Here is a 22,939-nt window from a genome sequence, read left to right as displayed (position 1 = left end):
TTCTTCATTCTGAAATTTGAAGTCTTCACAAACATTTTAAGATCTCTTATGTCAAGGACTCCACTCTGGCCCCAGATTCTGTATTTTTCCTAAACAGAAATGCCTTCCATTTTTTCCCGTTCCTATGACTCTTATCAAGTACAGTACATCTGGCAAAATGAATTAAATCCACTTCCTGAGTACTCAAACAATTTCTGCAGATTTTCATAGATAAATGTTAATTTGAGGATCAAGTCCAGACTATGGTGCATATGAATCATATCTTAGAGCAATCTAAGGTTCAAATGGAAATCTTTGCCAACATTTGCTCCTCTGGGCCAGTTTCACTTATGGGCTTAATGTAATGTTCAATGCAAAAATACTGCCTAGAACTCAAGCACAGTGTTCAATCTCTCTTAAACTGGCTCAAAAAAGCCTCACAATCTTTTTCACAGCATTGCTGCAATTTCACCTATTGCCTCCCCAGACAGCTTGTTTCCAACAGACTATTAAAGTGATTAAAGGTAGGTCAGCACCTGGACCTGAGTCCAGCTTGGGATTGACTCACGTTGACATAGCAACCCATCACCTAAAGACCTCTAAGAAAGGTCTTACGCAGATATGCATCATCAAAGAACTTGCTATTTTATTTACTAAAAAGATGCAAGTATCTTGAAAAGTTTGTTTCGGTGGTTTTGTGTCAGCTATTAGGACTGTGTATGAACTTCTGTAAGTAGCAACCTTTGGCTTGGTAGAACACAGAAGACATAGAGGGACAACGTGCAGGAGTGTCCAAGGGACGCAATGGAATTGTAGAGCACAGATCCAAAGATACTCTACACTAAAAGCAAGAAACACAAAACTTGGTTAATCCTTATAGTTGTTATGCTGTGGGACAAAAAAAATCATGCTTTATGTATGGTTCTACAGCCTGTCAGAAGGAACAGCAGCACCAAAACAGAATTAAACCATTCCTGATGCAAAAAGGTGTCAACAACATCCTTAAGTTACCCTTAACTGGAGAATGATTGGATTTTGTTTTGGAGTGCTTTGAGCTTGTTCTGTTGTTGGGCAATTAGGAATGCTGCTTCCATGACCCACTGAAAAGCACTTCTGGCTTTTATTTCAATAATCTAAGTGAGATTTCAAAAGAAAAAGAGCTGCATGCCAAATTAGAAGCGGCTTCCACTGGAACTGGCTGCTTACCAGCAACTTTTGTGACTAACTGTCTTCTGTGATGTAAAAGCTGTATGATTTTCATCTTCCTCTGGCCCTTAATGCTATACGTTTCTTCAGAGTTAGAATCAATTCCCTAACTTAGGTGTGATCCTCTCAGCCTTCCTTCCAAATGCCTCCTTTGACCCCATTTTTCCAAAAAGACTATCCACACAGAATGATCTTCCCAGGTGATTGTGAGATTCTTTTTATATTGGTTTTAAACAAATGCCAGATGAAATAATAAGCATGAAACTACGGAGGATTGGGTTCATCTTCACCATTTAAACATGCAACTTCGTATTTCTGCACACAGACTGTTATCTTCATATCAGCTTGTAAATCACCTTGCAGTGTATGACATCTAGTGTCGACATTATTTATGTGGCAAAAATGATGACATTACACAATTACTAATGGGCCTTCTAGCAGTTCTATTCTTTTTCTTTCTTAAAGACTATGAATGTAAGACAGAGATTGTCTCATCTTCCTCTCTCGCTTCCTCCCTCCAGAAAAACCCCTTCAATCTGTACATTGCTTGATCTTTAATGATACCAACAGAAGACACTTTTTATTCTTCTTAAATGTCTCAATGAAATAATTTTATTTAAATTGAAAAATATATAATTTTTAAAAATTGATTCATCTACAGTTTTTATATATAATGTCACTGAATATGTTAGCTGGATATTGCATTTAGCTGTAAGAGCTAATTATTTCTGACAGATTTCAGTTTATCGGAAACTGCAAGTCTCCCGGCCACTATTCCTGTACCTACTGAGTCAGTAGATCTCTCTGCTGAGGAAGCCACTTGTGCCTCCAGCTCCAGGGTGAGGTTAAGCCATTTGACACAATGAATGATTCAGCAGGTACCAATCAACACGACAGTCACAAACTCTACCTGGTAACAAAGTCAGTTGAAATAAAGATTCAGTCCTCCTGACTGATAAGGACCAAAGCTATGCTTTATTCCTTTACAACTCAAATATAATTTTACTTTGCCTGTGGTCAAATAGTCACAGGGTTCTGCTAAGGAGAACAGACAACACAGAATAAAAAATCTTTAACAGCATACTGCATTGATGTATCTCATCTTTCCAATCACAAACATTGAGATCTGATTTTTGCAGTATCTGATTTTCAAGGAAAGGAAAAGGACAATGCAGGAAATAGATGGCAATTTTAATAACAACATTTGAACAGTCTTTAAACATGTGCAGGAAACAGCACCGCAACCTAAGGTTTCTGGTATTATAAAGGCTGCAGAAAAACCTAGTAGCAAGGAGAAACAACAACTAAGCACACTCAACAGTAGAACCTGTAACAAGCACCACACGTATTCAACATACTAAGATTAAAATAATCAGAAATCAGACAGGAAAAGGTCTTTTTTTAAGAGCCAGAAACATAGCAGCTGACTAGCATTTGAGCTTTACTTGTAGGCCAGACTACTATTAATATAAAGTCTGCCTGCTGTTGTGTATGGATTTTTGTGTTTTGGATGCAGGATGGGAACAATGCTGGTAACACACTGATGTAGTTGTTGCTGGCAGTGCTCACCCAGAGCCAAGGCCTCTCCTACTCCAAGCGCCGCCTGGCCAGTGAGGGGCTGGGGGTGCACCGGGAGCTGGGAGGGGACACAGCCGGGACAGCTGGCCCAGGCTGCCCAAAGGGGTGTCCCACCCACCCCACGGGGCGTCAGGCTCGGCAGTAACAGCTGGGGAGAGGAGGAGGAGTTGGGGGGACGTTTGGAGCAATGGCACTTGTCTTCCCAAGAAACCGTTGTGCGTGATGGGCCCTGCTTTCCTGGGAGCGACTGACACCTGCCTGCCGATAGGAGGGAGCAAGCAAACTCCTTGCTTTGCTTTGCTTGCACACGCAGCTTCTGCTTTACCTCATAAATTGTATCTCAGCCCATGATTTCTTGCACTTTTACCTTCCCCGTTCTCTCCCCCATCCCACCCGGGGAGAGCAAGTGAGCGGCCATGTGGTGCTGAGCTGCCTGCCGGGTTAGGCCACAGCACCTCTCCATTTGAGAAGTCGTGCTCTGAAATACAGGCTGCACAGACCTCCCTCCAACGTATCCAAAACTAGTTTTCAACATGACTGCAAAAGGAATAACAACCAACAAAAACTGGCATGGGAAGTCCCGAATGTGCTGTAAACAATGCAATGCTCCCTCCGATGTCAACAGATTTTCTGTCAACTTTATCCTATGCAGCATATTGGTGGTCTCAACAGACTTTCTCTGATGACATTATAATTGCCTAGAACAGTCCTTATTGAAATCTCTTAAGTAGCTATAAAAGCTAGATTAGTTAAGACAAGGCTGTAGCATGCATTGACCTGAAATACCCAAAGCTGCACATTTATTTAACATATCAGGAAATTGCAGCTGAGAATCCACTGCTATTTGATCTGCTCTAATTCTACTGCAGTGAAAAATACTTCCCAAATCCTAGCACTGAAACAAGAAATACTTCCTATAGCCAGGTCCTGGACACATCTACCAATGTTTCTCTCCAGCTTGTTTAGTTAAGCATTAAATGTAAGAGTTCCTTTACCATTATCACTCTTAGGCAGGCGTCAAGTGTTAAAAAAAAAAGTGACTTCTTTCCAGTTTCAGGATTCACCCCAATTTCCACACTCTTTTGTAACGGGAAATCTTTACTTTTGCTGTTCTAGAAAAAATCAGCTTCACAAGCCCTTTCTGTCCCCCCCACAGCCTCATGTTTCTGCCACCTTCTCTCCCCTCCATCTTCAGCCCAGGACCAGCAGTAACTGCTACAAACAAGCCGCTTTGGGCTTGGATACTCACAAAGTGCTCAGATGTAGCAGTATGGAGGGTATGTTGAAAAAACATCTGTCATGGATTCAAAAAGCTTCCAAGTAAAACTACAACACTGAAAGTCACACCACAACATACCTTGCAGAATTACAGGTTGTCTAAGAAGGTTTTTCCTTTCAACCATGAGTAGTTTCCTCATGATTTCTAGGCATCTGTCTCAGCCACCCCGTGGAAAAACCTATGCTGATGTCTTATTTCAGGACTGGTTCACCACCAGCCAGACACTGGTGGATACCTTTCCAAACTGATAGCAGTTCTTTGAAGCTGAGCAGTCAGGTGATCCCAAATGTACCTTGGGTTTAGGGGAAAAAAGCCTGAGGGCATCTGAGGTACTTGATCATCCAAAGACTGAATTTTCTAAAGAAAATAAATCCCCTGTGTGCTCTTGCTCTGTAATATTTTTATACCCATTTACTAAATGAAATTTAAACTATCCTCTCGAACAGGAATCTTCTGTCAAGACTTTCATTCATAGGGGATTGTGATAAATGTTAATGTAGAATAGGATCAATTTGTCTGTCGTACAAAGCTCTCAAAATCAATCTGAGTACTACGCATCTTTTATTACTTCTTGACGTTTCTGATGGTTATGTAACCTTTTATTTTACTTCCCCAAGTCTTACCTATCATTCATGGAAGACTACCTGTTTATTAGCTTGCAATGAACACAATCTGAATAGTGAGATCAATACAATTTTGTAACACAGATGACATTTCTGATCCAGATCTATTAACAGCCAAGGCAAACTTCTCTGAAAGTCAATGCTGAATTCAAGTACCGACAGCTGATGTCCATAGACTGTAACAGAAAATCACTTAGTAAATGACACTCGAATTGTTCCCATGATATTTACAATACAGTCCAAGAAAGTAAACTTGAAACTTTTAGTTCTTTGCTTCCAAAATGGAAAGCAACCTTTTTTTTTTTTTTTTTTTTTTCTGGAGAGACTTTCTGGCAGCTCAAGAGAGGCAAGGTGCTGTGGCTCCATGTCCCTGGGTCCAGCCAGTGGAGAGGCTGAGTGTATACCCCCAGCAGGCACACACACAACCTTACATGTGCAATATGGTACACGGCGGTCCACATGGACAGGAACACTCAGCATGCACATGACCACAAGTGCCAACTGTTGGCCCTCGTTCTGTTCCGCTCTCTAGGTGAGCAGGCTGAAAGGTCCAAAAGTGGGAAAAATATACATCTAAAGTCAGGACAGACAGCAGCGATCAGGCACAGGGCATAGCCAAATACACGGACCAGCCACCTGTTTACACATCCTGACTGGGCAGAGAAAGTGCGACAGCTCTCGGCCACCGGGAACTGCTGAACTACACAGCTTCTGGCAACTTCAAGCAGCACTTCGAACGTTCTCGTTCGTGCTAATTAGCCACGAGCAGCAGATTTTGGTTTTTAAACATTAAAAGCTTGGTAAAACAAAGTGATCTGTGAGGTAAACATTATATCGGGCTGCAGACTGAACAAAAGTTACATATTAACTGAATGCCTTACTATTTTCCATCTTTTATTTCAACATTTCTAATATATCAGAGCTTTCTGTGATACTCATGAGAAATTATCACAGATACAGTCTGAGTATTTTAATACATTCTTGCTGAATCTTGGAAAGAGAAAAGAAATTGGTGGCAAATTTTCAAAGTTATATCAATATGTGTGAGGCTACAGTTTGATTATACACTAAATACAGTTTCTGGACTGTAAAAGCTGGATGAAAAGCACAACAGCTGGATGACTCAGATTGCTGACCTGGTGTAAAACAACTACGTGGTTCAAAATGGTTGAGAAATTTTTGTCTGCGTAAGTTTCTGCCTGGAGAGTTCATAATGGATTATATAAGGTGTCCTGGTTCCAGTTAGGACAGAGTTAAGTAGCTCATAGTAGCTGGTAGGGTGCTATGTTTTGGATTAGGATGAGAAGAGCGCTGATAACATGCTGATGTTTTAATTGTTGCAGAGCAGTGTTTACACCAGGCCAAGGACTTTTCGGCTTCTCGCTCTGTCCTGCCAGCGAGCAGGCTGGGGGTGCAGCAGGAGCTGGGAGGGGACAGACCCAGGACAGCTGACCCAAACTGGCCAAAGGGGTATTCCATACCATCGGACGTCATGCTAAACAATATATAGGGGTGGCTGGCCGGGGTGGGGGGACCGGCTGCTCGGGGATAGGCTGGGCATCAGTCAGCGGGTGGTGAGCAATTGCATTGTGCATCACTTGTTTTCTTACACATTATTATTGTTAATACTATTACCATTATCACTATTATTATTATTATTGTTATTATTATTTTCCTGTCTTAATAAACTGTCTTTATCTCAACTCACAGGCTTCACTTTCCCGTTTCTGTCCCCCATCCCAGAGAGGGAGGGGGGAGGGTGAGCGAACGGCTGTGTGGTGTTTAGCTGCCAGCCGGGTTAAACCACAACATAAGGTTTGATCAGATCAGGAGTTTTGCTTCATGACCCTTTAACATCTTCTCCAGTTTCTTTGTCTTCTCCTCCGAGATGACTATACCAGGTTGTCCTCAGCTCCCTTTCATTGCAAACTCAGTGCCCGTGCTTTCACTGAGTCTTTGGGCAGTCGCCAATAGCCATACAACAGGGATTTTGTCCCTTTGTTTTAGTATTGGGAAACAGACCTGTCAGGTTATTGCTGAACATCCCAGAACATCTCTCTTAATATATTGTGTTATTCAAAAGGTGTACTGACAACTGCATCGCGTTACTCTATTTTGAGAAATTTTCACCTAATGAATGTGGACATGTTTGTTCATATCTACCTACAATAATACAAATATCAGCCTATGAAGAAAAACTGAACGGTATGGTACACAAAATACTGTCTAGAGTTTGAACTACAGGTCACTGTCGCTACAGGTTCCCAAATATTTAAAACATTCCATAAAGAAATATATATACAACATTACAGTATTATGGGCATCCCATAATTGCAAATCTCTGTCAAAACACATACAGACTAAAGTTTAATTATTTTTAGATACTGTACCTCACCTGTAAATCAAAGCATTCATTTCAATATTCAATTTATTTAATCTCTACCATATCCAGGACTTTCTGTATCAAAGGGAGGAGGCTTAACTGGGAATCACTTGTGGCCTTTCTACTATCAACTTTGCAAACAGGTACAGTATAAGTATGATATTTATTCACCCTTACTATTTCTTTCAGATAGAAAGGCAAAATTGTTCTCTAGTACGCATCACTAATGGGTTTTGAACAAAGCCATTACAAAGACAGATGAAAAGTGGTAAAAAAAAAAAAAATCAACGAATTACTCAGCAAAAGTGACAATTCCAAAAGTCCAGGTTTTCATTAGCAGATTCTAGCAAATACGGTTACTTTCACCATTTACTAGCAAAAAACGTTTTGCAAATCATGGTCACAAACTACAAAAAGGAATGATTCTTTTGATTATTTGTTTGTAACATGCACAAAATAAAACTGCATTGTCCTGTGAGACTTAGATTCTAAAGGTCCCATGTAGCTAGTAGTAAATGTCATTTCTAAATTACTAATTATTTTTAATGTAAAGCAGTTATTCTAGATCTCATCATAATGGCGAAATATGAATTAACTAATGGACTGCTCAGCAGACAGTAATTATGACTCCATATCTTTCCATTTATGCAAACAATTTCATGTTTCCTTTCAAAGAGACTGTCTTTTCTTAAACTGAGAGAAACAACCTGTAAATTGCAGAGAAAGAAAATCACAGAAAATGTAAATAAAATCTGAATGCTATTTTAAATTAGGTTTTTTTAAAAAACTGGGGGAAAAGGAACATTTTGGCATGTTAGGAAATAAAAAAATGATTCAGTGGTGAAACAAAAACATCGGTTAAATGGGGGAGAAGAGAAAAACGTAGCAAAAAATCAAGGTAGATGAGAAGTTATAAAGTATAACAAATTATTAGATGAATCTAAAACACTGAGGAAAAAAATATGGTGTCAGGCCTGGTTAGTAGCTAGCCGAGTTCCTCAGCATATGAGAGACAACACAAACTGGAATACCACAGGCCCAGTAGTAGATATAAACACAGAAATAAAAAGAATATTGACAGTAGTACAGTTCAGTATATACTTATATTCTATTTCCTAATATAAATAAGAGGCTATTTATGAAATTCTCTCTAACTCATTACCTACTGAAGAAGAGGTTTAGCAATGTCTACTTGGAATTAGATTCATGAAACACTAGACCGGAACAGCTTGTACCTGTGATCTCTGGACATGGATAAGATGTCTAACTCTTTGATGTTAATCTTTAATTGATCTTAGAGCACTGGCAAAAATACAGAAGAATGGAAGTAGCTAACATTAGGGATTGCTGTATGTGTGAACTGCAACAGTAATAAATTTATTCATTATCATGATATTCATGTTTGTTGCTATTATCCAAAATGGAAGAATAAAAGCTGCCTGTTTATTCTTTAACACGAGAATAAACATACTGTCCCATCTGGAAGTCTATCCAATCAGTACGGTATCAATTAGGTATGATACAAACAGATCATTTTAAAACAGGAAAACACATCAAGAACGGTGGAATAGTCATTATTTTTTTAAAAAAAAAACCAACAACCGTGGTGTTCAGGAAGCAAACTAAAACTGTCCAAGATTAATGAAGAAGGAACAAATACACCAAAAATAAAATTAACACCTGTTATAGCAGCCTGGGATTATAGACTAACGTGCATGTTTTCTATTACTATTTGAAAATGTTACAAATTCTGTCTGCAACACACATACATATGTACATATATATACACACACGTAAGATATTTATAACTCGGCTAAATCTCTTGTATTTCTTAGATCAGTTATTAATACAAAAATAAAACACTGAATTATACTCACCCCAGGATACGGTTCATTCCATGCCTAGCAGCATAATGTAGTGGAGTATTGTGCTGGTAAGTTTCTCCATAAGAAGTATTTGGGTCAAGAGTTTCTTTTAGTTGAGGGTTGCTCTCATATATTTGGCAGGCCAGATTTTCATCTCCGTTTATAAGAGCTTTGCGGAATTTGGTAGTTGTATTTCCCATGTTGCTATTCTAGCTATCAATGGCACTTTTTCCTTTCCCCTTCATCCACTTGCGAGGTTCTGTAACATGCTTCACAGCCTAAAAAGACAAGCAGTATTTCAGTTATTCTGTAAAGCACCCTTTGCTAGATGAATTCACCTGAAACTACAGCACTGTAAGCGTGCACATGAAGATTACTTAGGGCCTGTAAATTCTGCTCGTTAATTGATGAAGTCCTTATAGATAGACATACACGAATTCCCAATTCTTCATGGATTATTTCCCTGTTAAATATTTTAACTACATAGACTCTTGAAACATACAGAAAATAAAAAGATGGTCAATATCCATCTGTATTAGCAGACAAGGATGAATTTCCATGAAAGAGAAGTCAATTAGAGATTAGAACAGATTTCAAATCATAGCAGAAACAAAGTCAAATCCTTAAACAAGGAGGTAAAATTCTTCAAAAGTATGCATGAAATCAGACCTGAGTTAACTGTTACTTAAAGAACATCAAGTAAAAATGTGCTTGAAGTACCTACGCACATGTTGGTGGGTGTAAGCAGCAGGTTTTTGCGCCAGCAAGACCGGTACACACAAGCACAGGATTTATTATCATAAAATCATTATGGCCCCATCTTAACAGTACTGCTAAGCAGATTCTTAAACATGTTAACCCTGTTTGAAAAATGACGCTTACAGACCAACAGTGGATGGGTCCATACAACGCCAGACATTATAATGGCACCAGCCAACTGCACCTTACAAGAACTTCAGAGAACTGCCAGCTGCCCTGTTCCCCTGCCTCTCACCTTTATCTGATGTAGGGGACCAGGGGATAGTTATAGGAAGCCTGGGCAGCCAGAGCATCCCAGCTCAGCTCAGCTCATGAGATGGGACAACAGAGGCACACCAGGTCGTGCAGTCTGAAAGAGCACACTGTGTTTTGTGTCAGAGGGACAGAGGGGGGACTCAGCACCAGGCTGCAGCTGGTAGCACAGTGAACCTTCCAGGAGGTCTCTTTTGTGCACGAGTCACCCCATGCACGCTGCTCCGTGCCAGATCCTTCCCCCCACAACACGCCCTCTGGGATCCAAATATGCCAGGCACAGCAGGTTAGGAAACTGAAATTGATTGTGTTTGGTACCTACAATCAGGCAGGGCAGGAGCCTCTATGTGCCCAGTACCTTACGTTCTGCTGGTTGGGACCATCTCAGACTTCCCTATTTGCTCTCCAGCACAGTTACTGGTGCCCAGACCACCTTGTAGACATAACAAATAGAGGAATGCAAGGAGTCTGCTGTTGCAGAAAGTCTCAGAGAATCAGGATGTATATATCATCCACATGAAAAAGATTTGGGGAAACTCTGGGGAACGGCTTCAATGCACTTTTGTTCCCACAGAGCAATCCTTTCATGAGCTGCTTCGGCTTACTGTGAACCTACAAGTCACATTAATTGCAAGAGTAACAACGTGCAGGACTGAGCATGCTTGCACACTTTTACTTTTCATCCCAGTCTTCCTACAGCTTTGCTCAGGCCCCATTCTGCATGGGATGCTGCTGGCTGGACCCTGCGCCATCCCCTCTCTGCAGCCCCACTCACAGGTCATTTGGTGAAGAGGAGGGAAAACTTTTCATCCTGGTATCACCAGTGCACGTCCCTCAGTTTGAGCCACTCTAGAAGGAGCACAGTGCCCTTGGCGGCCTCCACTTTCATCCCCTTTTCCTTCAAAACTGTGGCGAAGCAATCCTTTTTTTGGAGTTATGTCCTACTGCTTGATGCCACTGTGGGACGAGAGATCTGCTAAGCCAGCTAACTCAGCACGCTGAGCGCAGCGCCTCTGTCCTCCCCTGCCAGAGCCAAGCAACTGCGTTAATCAGCTGCACGCTTCTCGTAATAACAGAGAAGTAGGTACCCCAAAAGCAGATGCACACCCTGTTATAAACACAAACCAAAGCCCAGATTCTTGAATTCTGCAGCATTTTGTGTCTTTTTGTTGTCCCTGTATTTTAAGATATAAGCATGCCCCGATACTATGTTCATACTCTTTAAGAAGGCTCCTGCATGTTCACATTACCACGTCACAGCCTTCAGCGCTTTAGATTAATGTGCTTCCAGACATACCAATAGCTGCATTAGTGTAAATATTCAATAGCTGTAGGCTTTAATGAAATAGTGTGCAAAACCATGAAAACATCTTTACCCTTTTCAATAAACCAGCAGTTCATATTTCTCTCTACATAAAACAAAATAAATAATGTCTAATACCTTCAGCAGCTGGGATCTCAAAAATAACTTGAAAGAATGACTTTCAGTCAAGCAGTCAAGTTTGTTAATAAGAAAAGTTTACACTATTATATTATCCATTAATCCCTATCCACCACCAATAGCTCTTGAGGCCATAAACAAAATTAGACAAGAACAAATGCCTGAAAGATATCACATTACTCAAATCTTCATGAAAATCAATAACGCAGATCCCACTAGTGCCCTCAATGACCAAAAAAGCACAAAAACTTCTCCCATCATCTGAAATTAGAAGGTAAGAGCATCAATTGCTGCGCACTTATTTCTGGCAATTAGCACACGGCCAGCTTGCGTCAGCTGCAGCACACCTCCTGCCCCACACATTAAACAAACCTGGCAATGGCTGAGAGGGGGTGCTAGGAGCCTAAGGAGATCAGATGGTGCCCTCGGGGAACCTGAGAAGAAGATGGGGCAGGGGGATTCTGCTGAGAAGCTGAAGCAGAATTCTGTGTATTTAGGCAGAGGTCTGTGAGTGCATGGGAGAACTGAGGGTCTGTGGAGGGTGGCTCTAGAGAAATTAAGAGCTCAAGTTAGTGCAGTGCAGAACCTGTAAATTTCATTAGTTCCACTGCACGCTGAATGACCTATTTATTTTTTGATAGAGTATGGATATATTAGATGGTAGCACAGTGTTCAGGAATGAATAATAAAAGAAGTAAGCGCATTGCCCAAAATATTATGTACATTACCATAACATCTGGGAGTTTTAGGAACATGCAGCATGTACTGCAAAACAGTGACATCTGCTTCCCTAAAAAAAAACCCTACATACAGCCTATGTGCACAATAAAGGGCTATACACGATACAGACATGATACAGCAAGGTGAATGAAGAAAAACAGTAAAATACTGCTCTACATAACACTCTCCAAATCTTTAGATTCTCAGAGTCAAAGGAAAGGAAGAATTTTAAGTAGGATTATAAAGCAGAGCAACGATGTGGCTTTGAACAGACGCAAGTGCAACTTCTTCTATAAGTAAGAATCAGCATAGAGGTATTGAAAATTTAGCAAATGGCTAATTAACTATAATCATCACGTTATCAAAAGAAAATGAAGGATGATAGAATGGGGATAGTCCAGGAAAGCACTTCAGGTGAAGGCAAACAGCTTGTATTTGATGTGATAGCAAGAAATCAATCTCTGGAAGAAAGCAAGGAGAGAAGTGACGGGGTCAAAACTAATCTAGGAAACAATTTCCTATTTAAAATACAGGATGCTATAAATTGTGCTAACGCCTTTCACCTTCACACAGCATCCATAAGGCGATTCATCTTTCTCACTCTTAGCCTATTATGCCTCAGTAATTCGGTGGGTCACACTGCAGTTTTCTTTTCTGGATTAGCCATTGCCCGTGCCAGGAGAAATGCAGAAAGACGGGTGAAGCTGCCTCTGCACATTGCCCTAACAGCGGGCTCCCAGCACCTTGGGAAGTCCAGAAGAAACCAAGACCCGACAGCTGCTGCCTCCCTCAAGCTGCCGGGGCTGCCGAGTGCCCTGCTGTAAAACGTCCAAGGCCTGCCGGTTGTGTCGTCTGACAGGTCTACCAGAGACTAAAGAAGCCTACTTCAGCTGAAGGAGAAAAAGGACGAAATGTGAGCTGTTGCAACAAACTTCTGGATCTGACAATGGCTGAGAGGGGCCCAGGCTGCCTTCTTTGTGTTTTTCTTCTTCTTCTTTTTTTTTTTTTTTTCATTCCATTAAGGGCTTCCCATCCATTAGGTGCTCTCGGAGGACAGTGAGCTAACAAGGCCGGTGCTGGAACCAGGCAGTGATTCATCAGAGAGGAGACTTGGTTTGCTCTTTCAACCCTCCGTTTCGTGCGTCTGAAGGTGACGGGCATATGACACACACATTTCCTCTTTAAAGAGAAAGAGAAGATGGGCCTGGAAGGTCCAGCCAGGCCACAGCCGCAGGGACTTGGGGGCTCCCACGGGCTGAATACTGGGGTGGCTGACGCTGCCTCAGCAGCTGCCAGGCTGCTATTGCTGGAGTCTGCTGTCAGTGTCACTGTTCTTGCTTTGGTGCTTACATAAACTTTTAGGCTATTTTCTTAATGTGACATGTTATAAAAACACTGCAGAATAACAAAAAGGACAACAGGAAAATGGCAGTCTTCAAATATTTCATCTGAATAAAATGGGACTCGAAGAGAATTTTACAAGACAAAGACGAGATATTTGTTTGGTAGGCAGACCTATTTGCAAATTTTCAAGTTCTGTGATAACAAAAGGGCTGTATCATAGCCATTATTGTAACCTTGTAATATTTACTACAACAACAAATATCACTACGACCTTTTATACCAAAGAATACAGGAAAAACAGTTAGCAAACACAGCATTTAGTATCCCCCTACTATTTCAGAATTTCAAACATCAGCAATCACACTCATTCAAACTTAGCAACTGTCTTTACTACTCTACCATTCCCCAATAAAAGTTCCAGGTTAACCATAAAGCCAAAATACTGTTTGCACAAACTGCCTTAAAGTCAAAGGAAAGATTCCCATAAACTCCGTCAGGAGCATCACAGTTCTCTGCTTTGGCAATAAGCAGTAAAACTTCTACGGACTTATTAGCAACACCGCTAAAAGCAGCACTTTGATATCACAGCTCTATAAATATTTAACAAAGAGATGGATACTCCCACAGGAGCCTGAAGACGAAGCACAAGATGAAAAAAGAGTGAATACCGAAAGACTTGGGTAGATCAAGGTACAAATGAGATTTTGAGAGCAGTCGCACCAGCTTCCCAATTGCTATTGATTTTTTCATGGGTATCATCATAGATGTGAGTTTGAAGAAGGACGACTGTAATGGCTTAAAAGGATTTTAGAAATAGTCCTCCCTTGAAGTAGTGCCACGGTGCTTGCTAGAAATTTGTAACGAATGGTAAAATATCGTACAAGAGGGACCAGACAACTATTTTTGAAGCCTCCTATTTCTAACACTCATTTTGGAATCATGTATTCAGCACGAGTCTTTCATGAGATGACATACCTCCCTACATTTACATTTGAATTGCTTTAATACTGAAGCAAAATTTCTTGCTGAATGTAGCACTAGCATGTGATCGTACAGCAGCCGTTTCCTATCTTGGGAGATAGGAAAAGGAAAGGGAGACATACTGTACTACACAGTACTGCTCGGTAAATCTAAAGAAAACGTTATATATTTCTTGCACAAAAAAAAATCTTTTATCTATATGATGAGCAAAGATCATCAATAGAACCAATCATCATTTGCAACTGTTACTTTGCAGTGTAACACTTCTTAATTCCAAAAAGTTTGAATACAATTTGTTGATTCAAAAAAGAGTATTTCTTACTCAAAAAAAGTATTTTTTCATGTAAACTGTAAGAAAATTATTGTGGAATGAATAGTAAGCCAAGCTGAAAGAAAAAAGACATTACGTAGCCTCTAACAATTATATCTTAACACTATCAAAATGAAGTTTTGATATTGGTATATAATGTGGTTTTTATACCCTTGCAAAGACAACTGCTAACAAATTGCCTACACAAAAAGGAGAAAGAAAAAAGATATCAAAACAACCTTTTTTCCAAAAGTACCTTGCTTTTGTTGAAAATATAAAATATTTTACTGCATTCTAAATGCATCTTCTGTTCTAAGCACAGTTAGCTCAAAAGGTAACTATTTTATTTGCTTTGGATACTGCAGTTAAACAGTTCATTTTTATAAGGTGAGTTTATAAAATATTTACTGCAGGATATACATTTACATTATAATGTTAGTATTATATATAATATATATTATATATATATATTATATTATATATTATATATTATATATTATATATATTATATATATATTATATATAATACTATATTATATAATACTATATAATATATACTATATAATATATATAATAGTATAATACATTCACTTTATCAAGAGGACAGAATTTAAAAAAAAGCACGCAAACATGGATACTTACTTTAGTATAGCTGGCAGATATGTCTATAATTAAGATATAGTAGAAAATGTTAGATTAAAGCTAATTTTTACTAGTTTCTAGTAAAGATGTAAGATTTACCAAACTTGAATTACTAAGCAAAAATTTCTCTTGCTGGACATCTGCTTCTGGAGGAATATTTCTGCACAATTAAGTAACAAGTATGCTAGCAAAGCCTGAGAATCAAGTTATGGAAAAGGGGTAGTTTTTTGAATCTTTTTAAGCTAATACAACTTACTTTCTTGTTGTTGTGGTGGTGTTTTTTTTTAATTGCTTTTGTTTGTTTTGTTATTCTTGTCATTTTTTAAATTGAAATAAGATATATTCTAAGGTTTGTGCCAAAAGATCTGAAGTCATCACCATGAAATAATGAAAGCATCTCATCCACTTTAAGCCTTCTGAATGGAGCTTGACATTGTCAAATTCAGTGTTATGTTTTACATGTCCAAGTATAGACCAAAAAATGAAACTAAAATACCAATGTAGAGAATTATACACAAATATAGCATTGGTTAGCCTTAGTAGAAAAATAACCAATATACATTCTTTTTGTTTCAAACACTAAGGTTGAAAAGTGGCATTAATGTTCATTAAAATTCTCAAATTTACTTGGATAAAATATAGTGCAGGGTCGTGGAGGAATTATTTCCTCATTATATGTTTGTAGGATAGAGAGTCTACCAACCCATGTTACAATCTTCTGCTGGCTAACGTGCCCACAACTAGAAGGCTTAAAGCTATTGCTAAACTCAGTAATTTGAGACTTTGGCTTACTGACTCAGGCACAAAGACTTTGATCCAGGTGGAGGATTTCCTTTCTTACACACTTCTTTTGACTGCCTCCAACTCCAGTTTGCAGAGAAAACAGACTTTTAAGCATGGCTCTGGTTTCCTCTGCCTTGATACACTGACAGTGATGCCATAGGGACAGATGCAGCAGACTAGAAGCAGTCATCAGTTCATGATAAAAAAATAAAAATAAAAACGACAATCTAGTGGCATAACTTAAAATGTGCAGCTGTTTCTATACAACCTTTTCTTTTCTTTTCTTTTTTTTTTAAGGGAGCAGCAATTCAGTATAATGGAACAAAAGACTTAACCATTCTATAGCTGTGCACTGAAGTACGCAATAGTCTAACGTGCAATTGCAGATTATTTCATATTCATTTCAGGGCACTATGTCTTTAGAAAGTTATTTAAAAAACAACAATAAAATCTGCAAAGTTCCCTGAAGTCCAGATAAAATTTTGGAGTCGTTCCCAGTGCAACGTTCTGTCAAGGCCTTAATAATCTGATTTAATTTGCTGTAGCTTTAGTTACTGATACAAGAGATATGTTCTCCTTTATGGCCTTTTCAGGCTCCAGTCATAAAACACAGCAGAACTCTTTTCAGGGTAGCTTTTCACTTCTCAGATTAAACAGACTAACCAAACCTTAAATAATATAAAATACCTGCTTCTCAAATAATACTGACACTACTGCCCTAACTCCTCCTCTGTCTGCATCAGAAGGTGAAGAAGCATAGCAAGAAAGGCTTGACTTCTTTTTTTTAAGAGTAAGACAAGCTGCATGCAGACGTGCTTGATAGCTGTGGCATTGTAATCTCGAGCACACTTTAGTATAAAAAACTAACTACAGACTGCCCAACCTACTAAAATATCTGAAAACACGTCTGCCACAGCACGTAAGATACTGTTAGCTGAATAAATGTCTACAGAAGTGACTTCTCTGCCACAGGTCAGTGCAGGTAACACCACTTTCGCATCAAGCACTGGACCCAAGCACTAGATGCCAAAGTGAACAAATATCACCCAGCCTCCTGTGTAAAGAAGCACGGGCAGCCGTGACTCACCCAACAGTCAGCATCGGTGATAAACTGAAGAATAAGAACCGGAGACTGGCAGCTTCCTTTAGCAGTGCCATTTCTTTCACATTGGCAGCACGAGAACCCCATCCTGGGTCATGCTTTGCTGCTGCATTTCTCCTTAATCACATACGCTGTGGCTGCTGCGCCAGCTGGGATTTGCAAAAAGGACTCAAATACATTTTATTTAACTGTAAGGTAAGCAATGACCCAGCTCGGTTCAGTTAGAGATGAATGTCTGTCACCTCCAACAGACAAAAAGTACAGGGTAAAACGACCGCTGAGAGTGACAAGGTAAAGGTTTACAGGGGAATGGACGGGTGGAACGGACACGGTGGCATTGTCAGCAGCAAAAAGCCCAAAGAAACGCGTGGATTCCTATCAGGCTGACCTGCTTAGAAAAACTGAGGATAAAGAAAACCAGTTCTGGGCAATTGTGCCAGGAAAAGGAGCAGGAACGAAGACAGCAACACAAAATTGGCTATAGAAAAACCTACAGGGAACTTGATTAACCAGCCTAAATGGGGTGCAATGTGCCTTGACCCTGCCTTGACGGAGTTCAGGATGTATTTTTCAACTATGCTTGCTCAGCTTAACACAATTTAAAAGCCTTGTTAAGATTCAGGTGAACAGGTTTGAAACTGCACTGTAACCTAAAGAGAACCCTCTGGAGAGCCTTTGTTATAAACCGCCCAGCTAAAAGCTTTAATGTTAACACAGTTTTCAGTCACATTAAACTGATACAATTGAAATCCAAACTTTTTGGCATAAAATGTCCAGGCATATCTACGGAGAGCAAAAATAAAGAGCCTGGCTACACAGGGCTGCTCAGGATCAGAATCATCCACAGCAAAATCTGAAAAAAGTCTCATACATTGAAAAACCTTAACATGTTCCTGAAGCACAAACCTCTCAGTTCGATGAAGCTTTCTCATAGTTAAGAGCATCAGCTGGGAGGGTCGTGCTGCAGCTCTACCTCGTAAACAGGCAACAGGCCTGGATGGTGGATCTCAAAAAGTAAGAAGTTAGTATATGAGGTAAGTCAACTGCAATCAGGCTGTACATAGTTGGCATTGTTCCACTACTTTCTAAAAACACACAGTTGCATTTTGCAGGAATAATAAATATCTGAAGTCAGTGCATTTCAACCCCAAAATTACTGCTTTTATGAACAGCGATAAATCACTTTATTAAAGTAAAAAGTTAAAAAGGTGAGCAAACAAGTAAAACTAGATTTTCAACGTAGAGACTCCCAAAATACCATCCTGTATCTTAAGTTGTTCGAGTAAAGCAATAAGCACAGAATCCTACCGCTGACTCCGGACTCATAACTTAGATCCAGCATTTGGTCTGTAGGCTGCTGATAGTCAGCAGCTCACAAGTTTTGAATAACCTAACCAACCCTTACCTTAGTTTGTCTATTCTTACAGCCCCAGTAACTGAAAGCACTGAAAAGAATATTATGCAGCATTTCAAGGAATATGCAAGGCATGAAAAGTTCCCTGTTGTCACATAAGTAACATGACAGAGTGACAGAGCACATCTCTACTTGGTGCGTTATGATTATTTCATAAAGATCTACAGGTTGAAACTTTTTAAAACACACTCTGCATTAAGGAAATATCTCTTCCTATGCTATTCAAGTGGGCGGTGAGGAAAGCATGTTAAGCTGTTGGAGGAAGATGACAAACAACATTCACAAAATTACTGGACTAGAAACAAACGTGCACACACTTTTATTGTTTCCTGGAAGCATTCTTACGTGCTGGCTTTGTTCTCTATAAAGCTAAGAGACAATGTGACCTCGCTGATCTCCCAAAGATATCGTGATTTTTTTCAGATGAATGAACAAATCAATTTCCTTTTAACAAAGAGGTAATTTAACTGGTCAGCACTCCTTCAAAGCAACACATTCATTTAAGGTCTAAACACAGAGTCCGGGAGATCATTGTGTGTCTAGAATGAGACAGACTCCCACAGCAAAACACAGTTTCTATACAATATTTCAGAAGTGTTTTACGACATTTCTGAGATGCAACTTTAGGAACTATTTAACTGTTTTGAGTCCAAGAAGCACACATCCCGTTTGCCAAGGCTGCGAGATCCCAGGATCTCACAAGAGCATCACTGCCACGAACTCGTCACTCAGGTAACCACAGAGACAAGAACCATCACCTGCACCTTACGCATGCCCCCAAATTAGCAGACTTGCAACTGCTGCAGTTCTGATAAAATATTTAATATACCCACGGGCAAAATTCTGACTCTGGCAAGGAAATGGCAAAAGATGTATTGGATCTAATCTAACATTAATTTACACTATTCTGTGATTAAACACGTATTTTTCACTTTTGCCAGAAAACCTATGCTGAAATATTGGGTTGTTTATTCCACTGCATACAAATAGTTTGAACATTTATATAAAGGCTATGGATAACAAATGTAATTATGGTATGTCACTTACAGTTTATGAAGATTATTCTTGACTCGAGTATAATTGCAATGAAACACAACGTTGTTGCACGACAAAGATTTTTGGTTTCAAGATTAATATCGAACCAAAGAAAACAGTGAGAAAGAAAGAGAATAAAGTTATTTAAAAAAAAAAAAAAAAAAGACAACCCTGAGTTTGAATCAGCTCTGCTGTTAACAAAATCAACATACCTAGTGACTGGCCTAGACACTGATGCAATACTAACGACTGCTGTTCTTAGTAGAATACTATAGTGACTTTCACAGTGTAAGGCAAGGAGTGGAGGAAAGAGAAATACAAGTTGCCAGAGTCCCTCATTGTGCAAAATCATTGTGCATTTGTCACCAAAACTGCATGAAATGGATTGGAGTTACAGTGACTTAATGCTACAAAGATTTTCAAGAACCAGTCTAAAAAATGTATTTTGTTTTAGCCAAGTCGTAAAATCTGTACGACTTTACTTGAAAAGATCTGCAGCTATTTACTTGGAGCTTCCAAATGAAGTAACTGTACAGACAGCGGGATGACAAAAAAGCTAACTGTGTTTGGTGGTTAGGAGAACTTTCTCTGTGACTGCTTCCCAGAGTCACACCAAAGCTAGGCAGAGAGGACAGGAGCAGCTCTGCCATTTCTCCTGTGCTCTCGCTGGCACCCAAAGAAAGGGGTGGGAAAAGAGGCAGGAGTAACAAGCCTGGCTGTATTGCCAGGAGGAAGAAAAATGAAGGAAATGAGGGAAAATAGTCTGCAGACTTGGAGGGTGGAAAGAAAAACAGAAAGGAGAAAGGACGCTAGGACATCTTTATCATCCATGGACCACTGCAATGGATGCTAAGTGAGGAAAAACAAATAGGTGTTCATTTAAACTGATGGACATAGGGGCACACAAGAGTAGGTGAATTACGGTTGTTCTGTAAAAACATTCCTTATTCTGGCATTTTTCATTTCTAAGAAATGACTGAGACCACGTAAGTCTCTTGAAATGATTTCTACTTTGTTGAAACTTTCTCAAGCAGTATGTGCCTACGCGACTTGCCAATAGAGTACTGCAGCCAGGACAATGAGGTTTCCTTCAGGAACAAAAAGAGAGCACGGAAGGAACTCAAGCTGACAGTAATCCTGCTGTAACCCTACTCAGTATTGTCGTGAGGGTTTTTGCTTATTTATCCTTTATAATTCAGCCAGAGCATGATTCTCAGTCATCTTTTTGAACACAACAAGTCAAAAAAGCGTCATCTAATTGTGAACTGTACTCTTGTATCTGCATCTGTTGTGTAAATGTACTCAATAACTACACACACTTTACATCTTTTGTAAGTTGTCCAAACTCAAACAGAGCATACTCTTACCATTATTCAGTTTTTCTGAAGCATACTGTTGTTTTTATGCCTCTGAAATGATTTAGAGCCATAGAAACTGCAGGACACTGTCTAAACAACTGAACGGAGTTGCCTCTTTCCACAGTTTATGACATTTGCGTTGTCCAGAACACTGAAGCACCATCACTTATTCACAGACTTCAAGCTTCTTCCAGTGAATTATTTTTCATAATTTCATTGCCAGAATATACATCCCAAACCCAGTGACGCAGAGAAGTGAGCTTTGCCCTTCGAATTAGCAAACTAGTTGCTCAAACTACTCTCCTTGAAGCATAAACAAACCATTAATATTATTACTTCTCTTGACAACTAAGCTTAAGAAAAATGCATGTTACACTGTGCTTTAAAATTAGTATTTATTTTAAATATTTGAGCCATAAGCAAAAAAAAACCCAGATGTTCTATGGCAGAAATAAAATAATTTTAATTTCACTTTCTCTATATTCTTCTCGTAGCCAAGATTGCCGAAGCTTGGATTGTTGGACGTTGAGTTTTCTTCTCCTTCCTTCCTGGCACACACTTTAGTTCACATGCACAGAGAACCTTAGTGAATGCAGACCCCACTTTTTTCTTAGCATTCTTTTAAAAGTCCTGATAGATTTGTCCTACAAAACTGTGTTACAATCTTTCTTAAACAGCAAAACTTTGACATAGAATCTGTTTTTTTTTTTATTCTAAACCACAACATTCAAGTTACCAGGTCCTTACATCTTGTTCCTACTGGAACATTTCACTACTGCATCCACTGTTTCAATTTCTTATTGCTCCTGAAAACAAAAACCTCTCTGTTTGTGCAGAAATGTGTCATAACACTAAAAGAGCATCTGTGCACCCATAAATCCAACTGCATTTATACTGATTAATGCTAACTGGTTTGCAGTAGGTTTTCATCTTAAATTATTGCAATAGAAAGTAGATACTGTAGAAAGGCAGGAAAGGTTTTGTTTTATTGGTTTAGCACGCCGGCAACATCATACCATGCTTCACTAAGCAGCCTATATAATCAAATTGTTCTTCCTTCAGCCAAAGTCTTTTAAAAAAATCACTTCCTCCCCAGTGCAGTAATTTAACAGCAACTTCCATGAGTTTGGATTAAAGGACATCAAGGCATCTCTTTAGACACCATCCTACAGTTGCTGTAAAAGCCAAGAGAAGGCAGAAGGCAGGCACGAAGGCTGCTCAAAGGTACCCAGGGCAGCATGAAGATACAATCTTGACCAAATGTAATGATCTGAAAAAGTATCAAATCAATTGAATGTTTGACCAAGGTAAAAGGCTACACAGCACAGCAACAGATAAGATGTACAGCAACAATTTCTGGAAGAAAACTACTGCCCACGAATTACATGAAAGAATCCAAGATTTTTCACAGAAGAAAGAACCAGCTCTCAGATACTGATAAACGAAGGCTCCTTGAGTACAGAAAGGTCTCCTGTCACTGTGCTTGCCAAGATCAAGATTTACGTACCGAGAAAGGATCAGGATGGTGCTGATCTTCCAGTGGAATCCCAGATATCTTCTCCAGGGGGATTCTCTGGATCTAACACCAGAATGAGTTAAAAAGATGCTGCAGACCTGCAGGAATTGTGTTCCTCAGTTTCAGGTACTTTCTTCTAAATACTAAATTGAAACCATTTTCCTGGATCAACATCTCAGAAGTTGATACAACTCAGTATCTTCCTGACAGCACTCAGTCCTACATGTCACAGAAGAAGTTGTAAAAAGCTTAATTAGCTTTTTTTGTTAGCAATCTGCTAAGAGAAGAAATGTCTTTAGTCCAACAATTAAGAGATGGACCATGTCCTGAAATGAGGATTCTTCATCATACAGATTTACTCATGAATGT

The 22,939-nt window shown here is 39.4% G+C and overlaps 1 protein-coding gene across 5 annotated transcripts in view; it reads right to left on the bottom strand.

Moving 5' to 3' along the window:
* ANKIB1 (ankyrin repeat and IBR domain containing 1) overlaps positions 1–22,939 on the bottom strand; it is a 96,208-nt gene that overhangs the window by 56,675 nt on the left and 16,594 nt on the right. For all 5 annotated transcript variants that reach the window (XM_048077508.2, XM_048077507.2, XM_048077510.2 and 2 more), the window contains one exon: positions 8,926–9,191. In XM_048077508.2, the coding sequence (XP_047933465.1) occupies positions 8,926–9,113 (188 nt within the window). In that variant the 5' untranslated portion in view covers positions 9,114–9,191. The remainder of the gene's footprint in view (positions 1–8,925; positions 9,192–22,939) is intronic.

This window comes from Anser cygnoides, chromosome 2 (assembly GCF_040182565.1).
Source record: "Anser cygnoides isolate HZ-2024a breed goose chromosome 2, Taihu_goose_T2T_genome, whole genome shotgun sequence".
Taxonomy (NCBI): Eukaryota; Metazoa; Chordata; class Aves; order Anseriformes; family Anatidae; genus Anser; species Anser cygnoides.
This window is presented reverse-complemented; position numbering and strand designations above follow the sequence as displayed.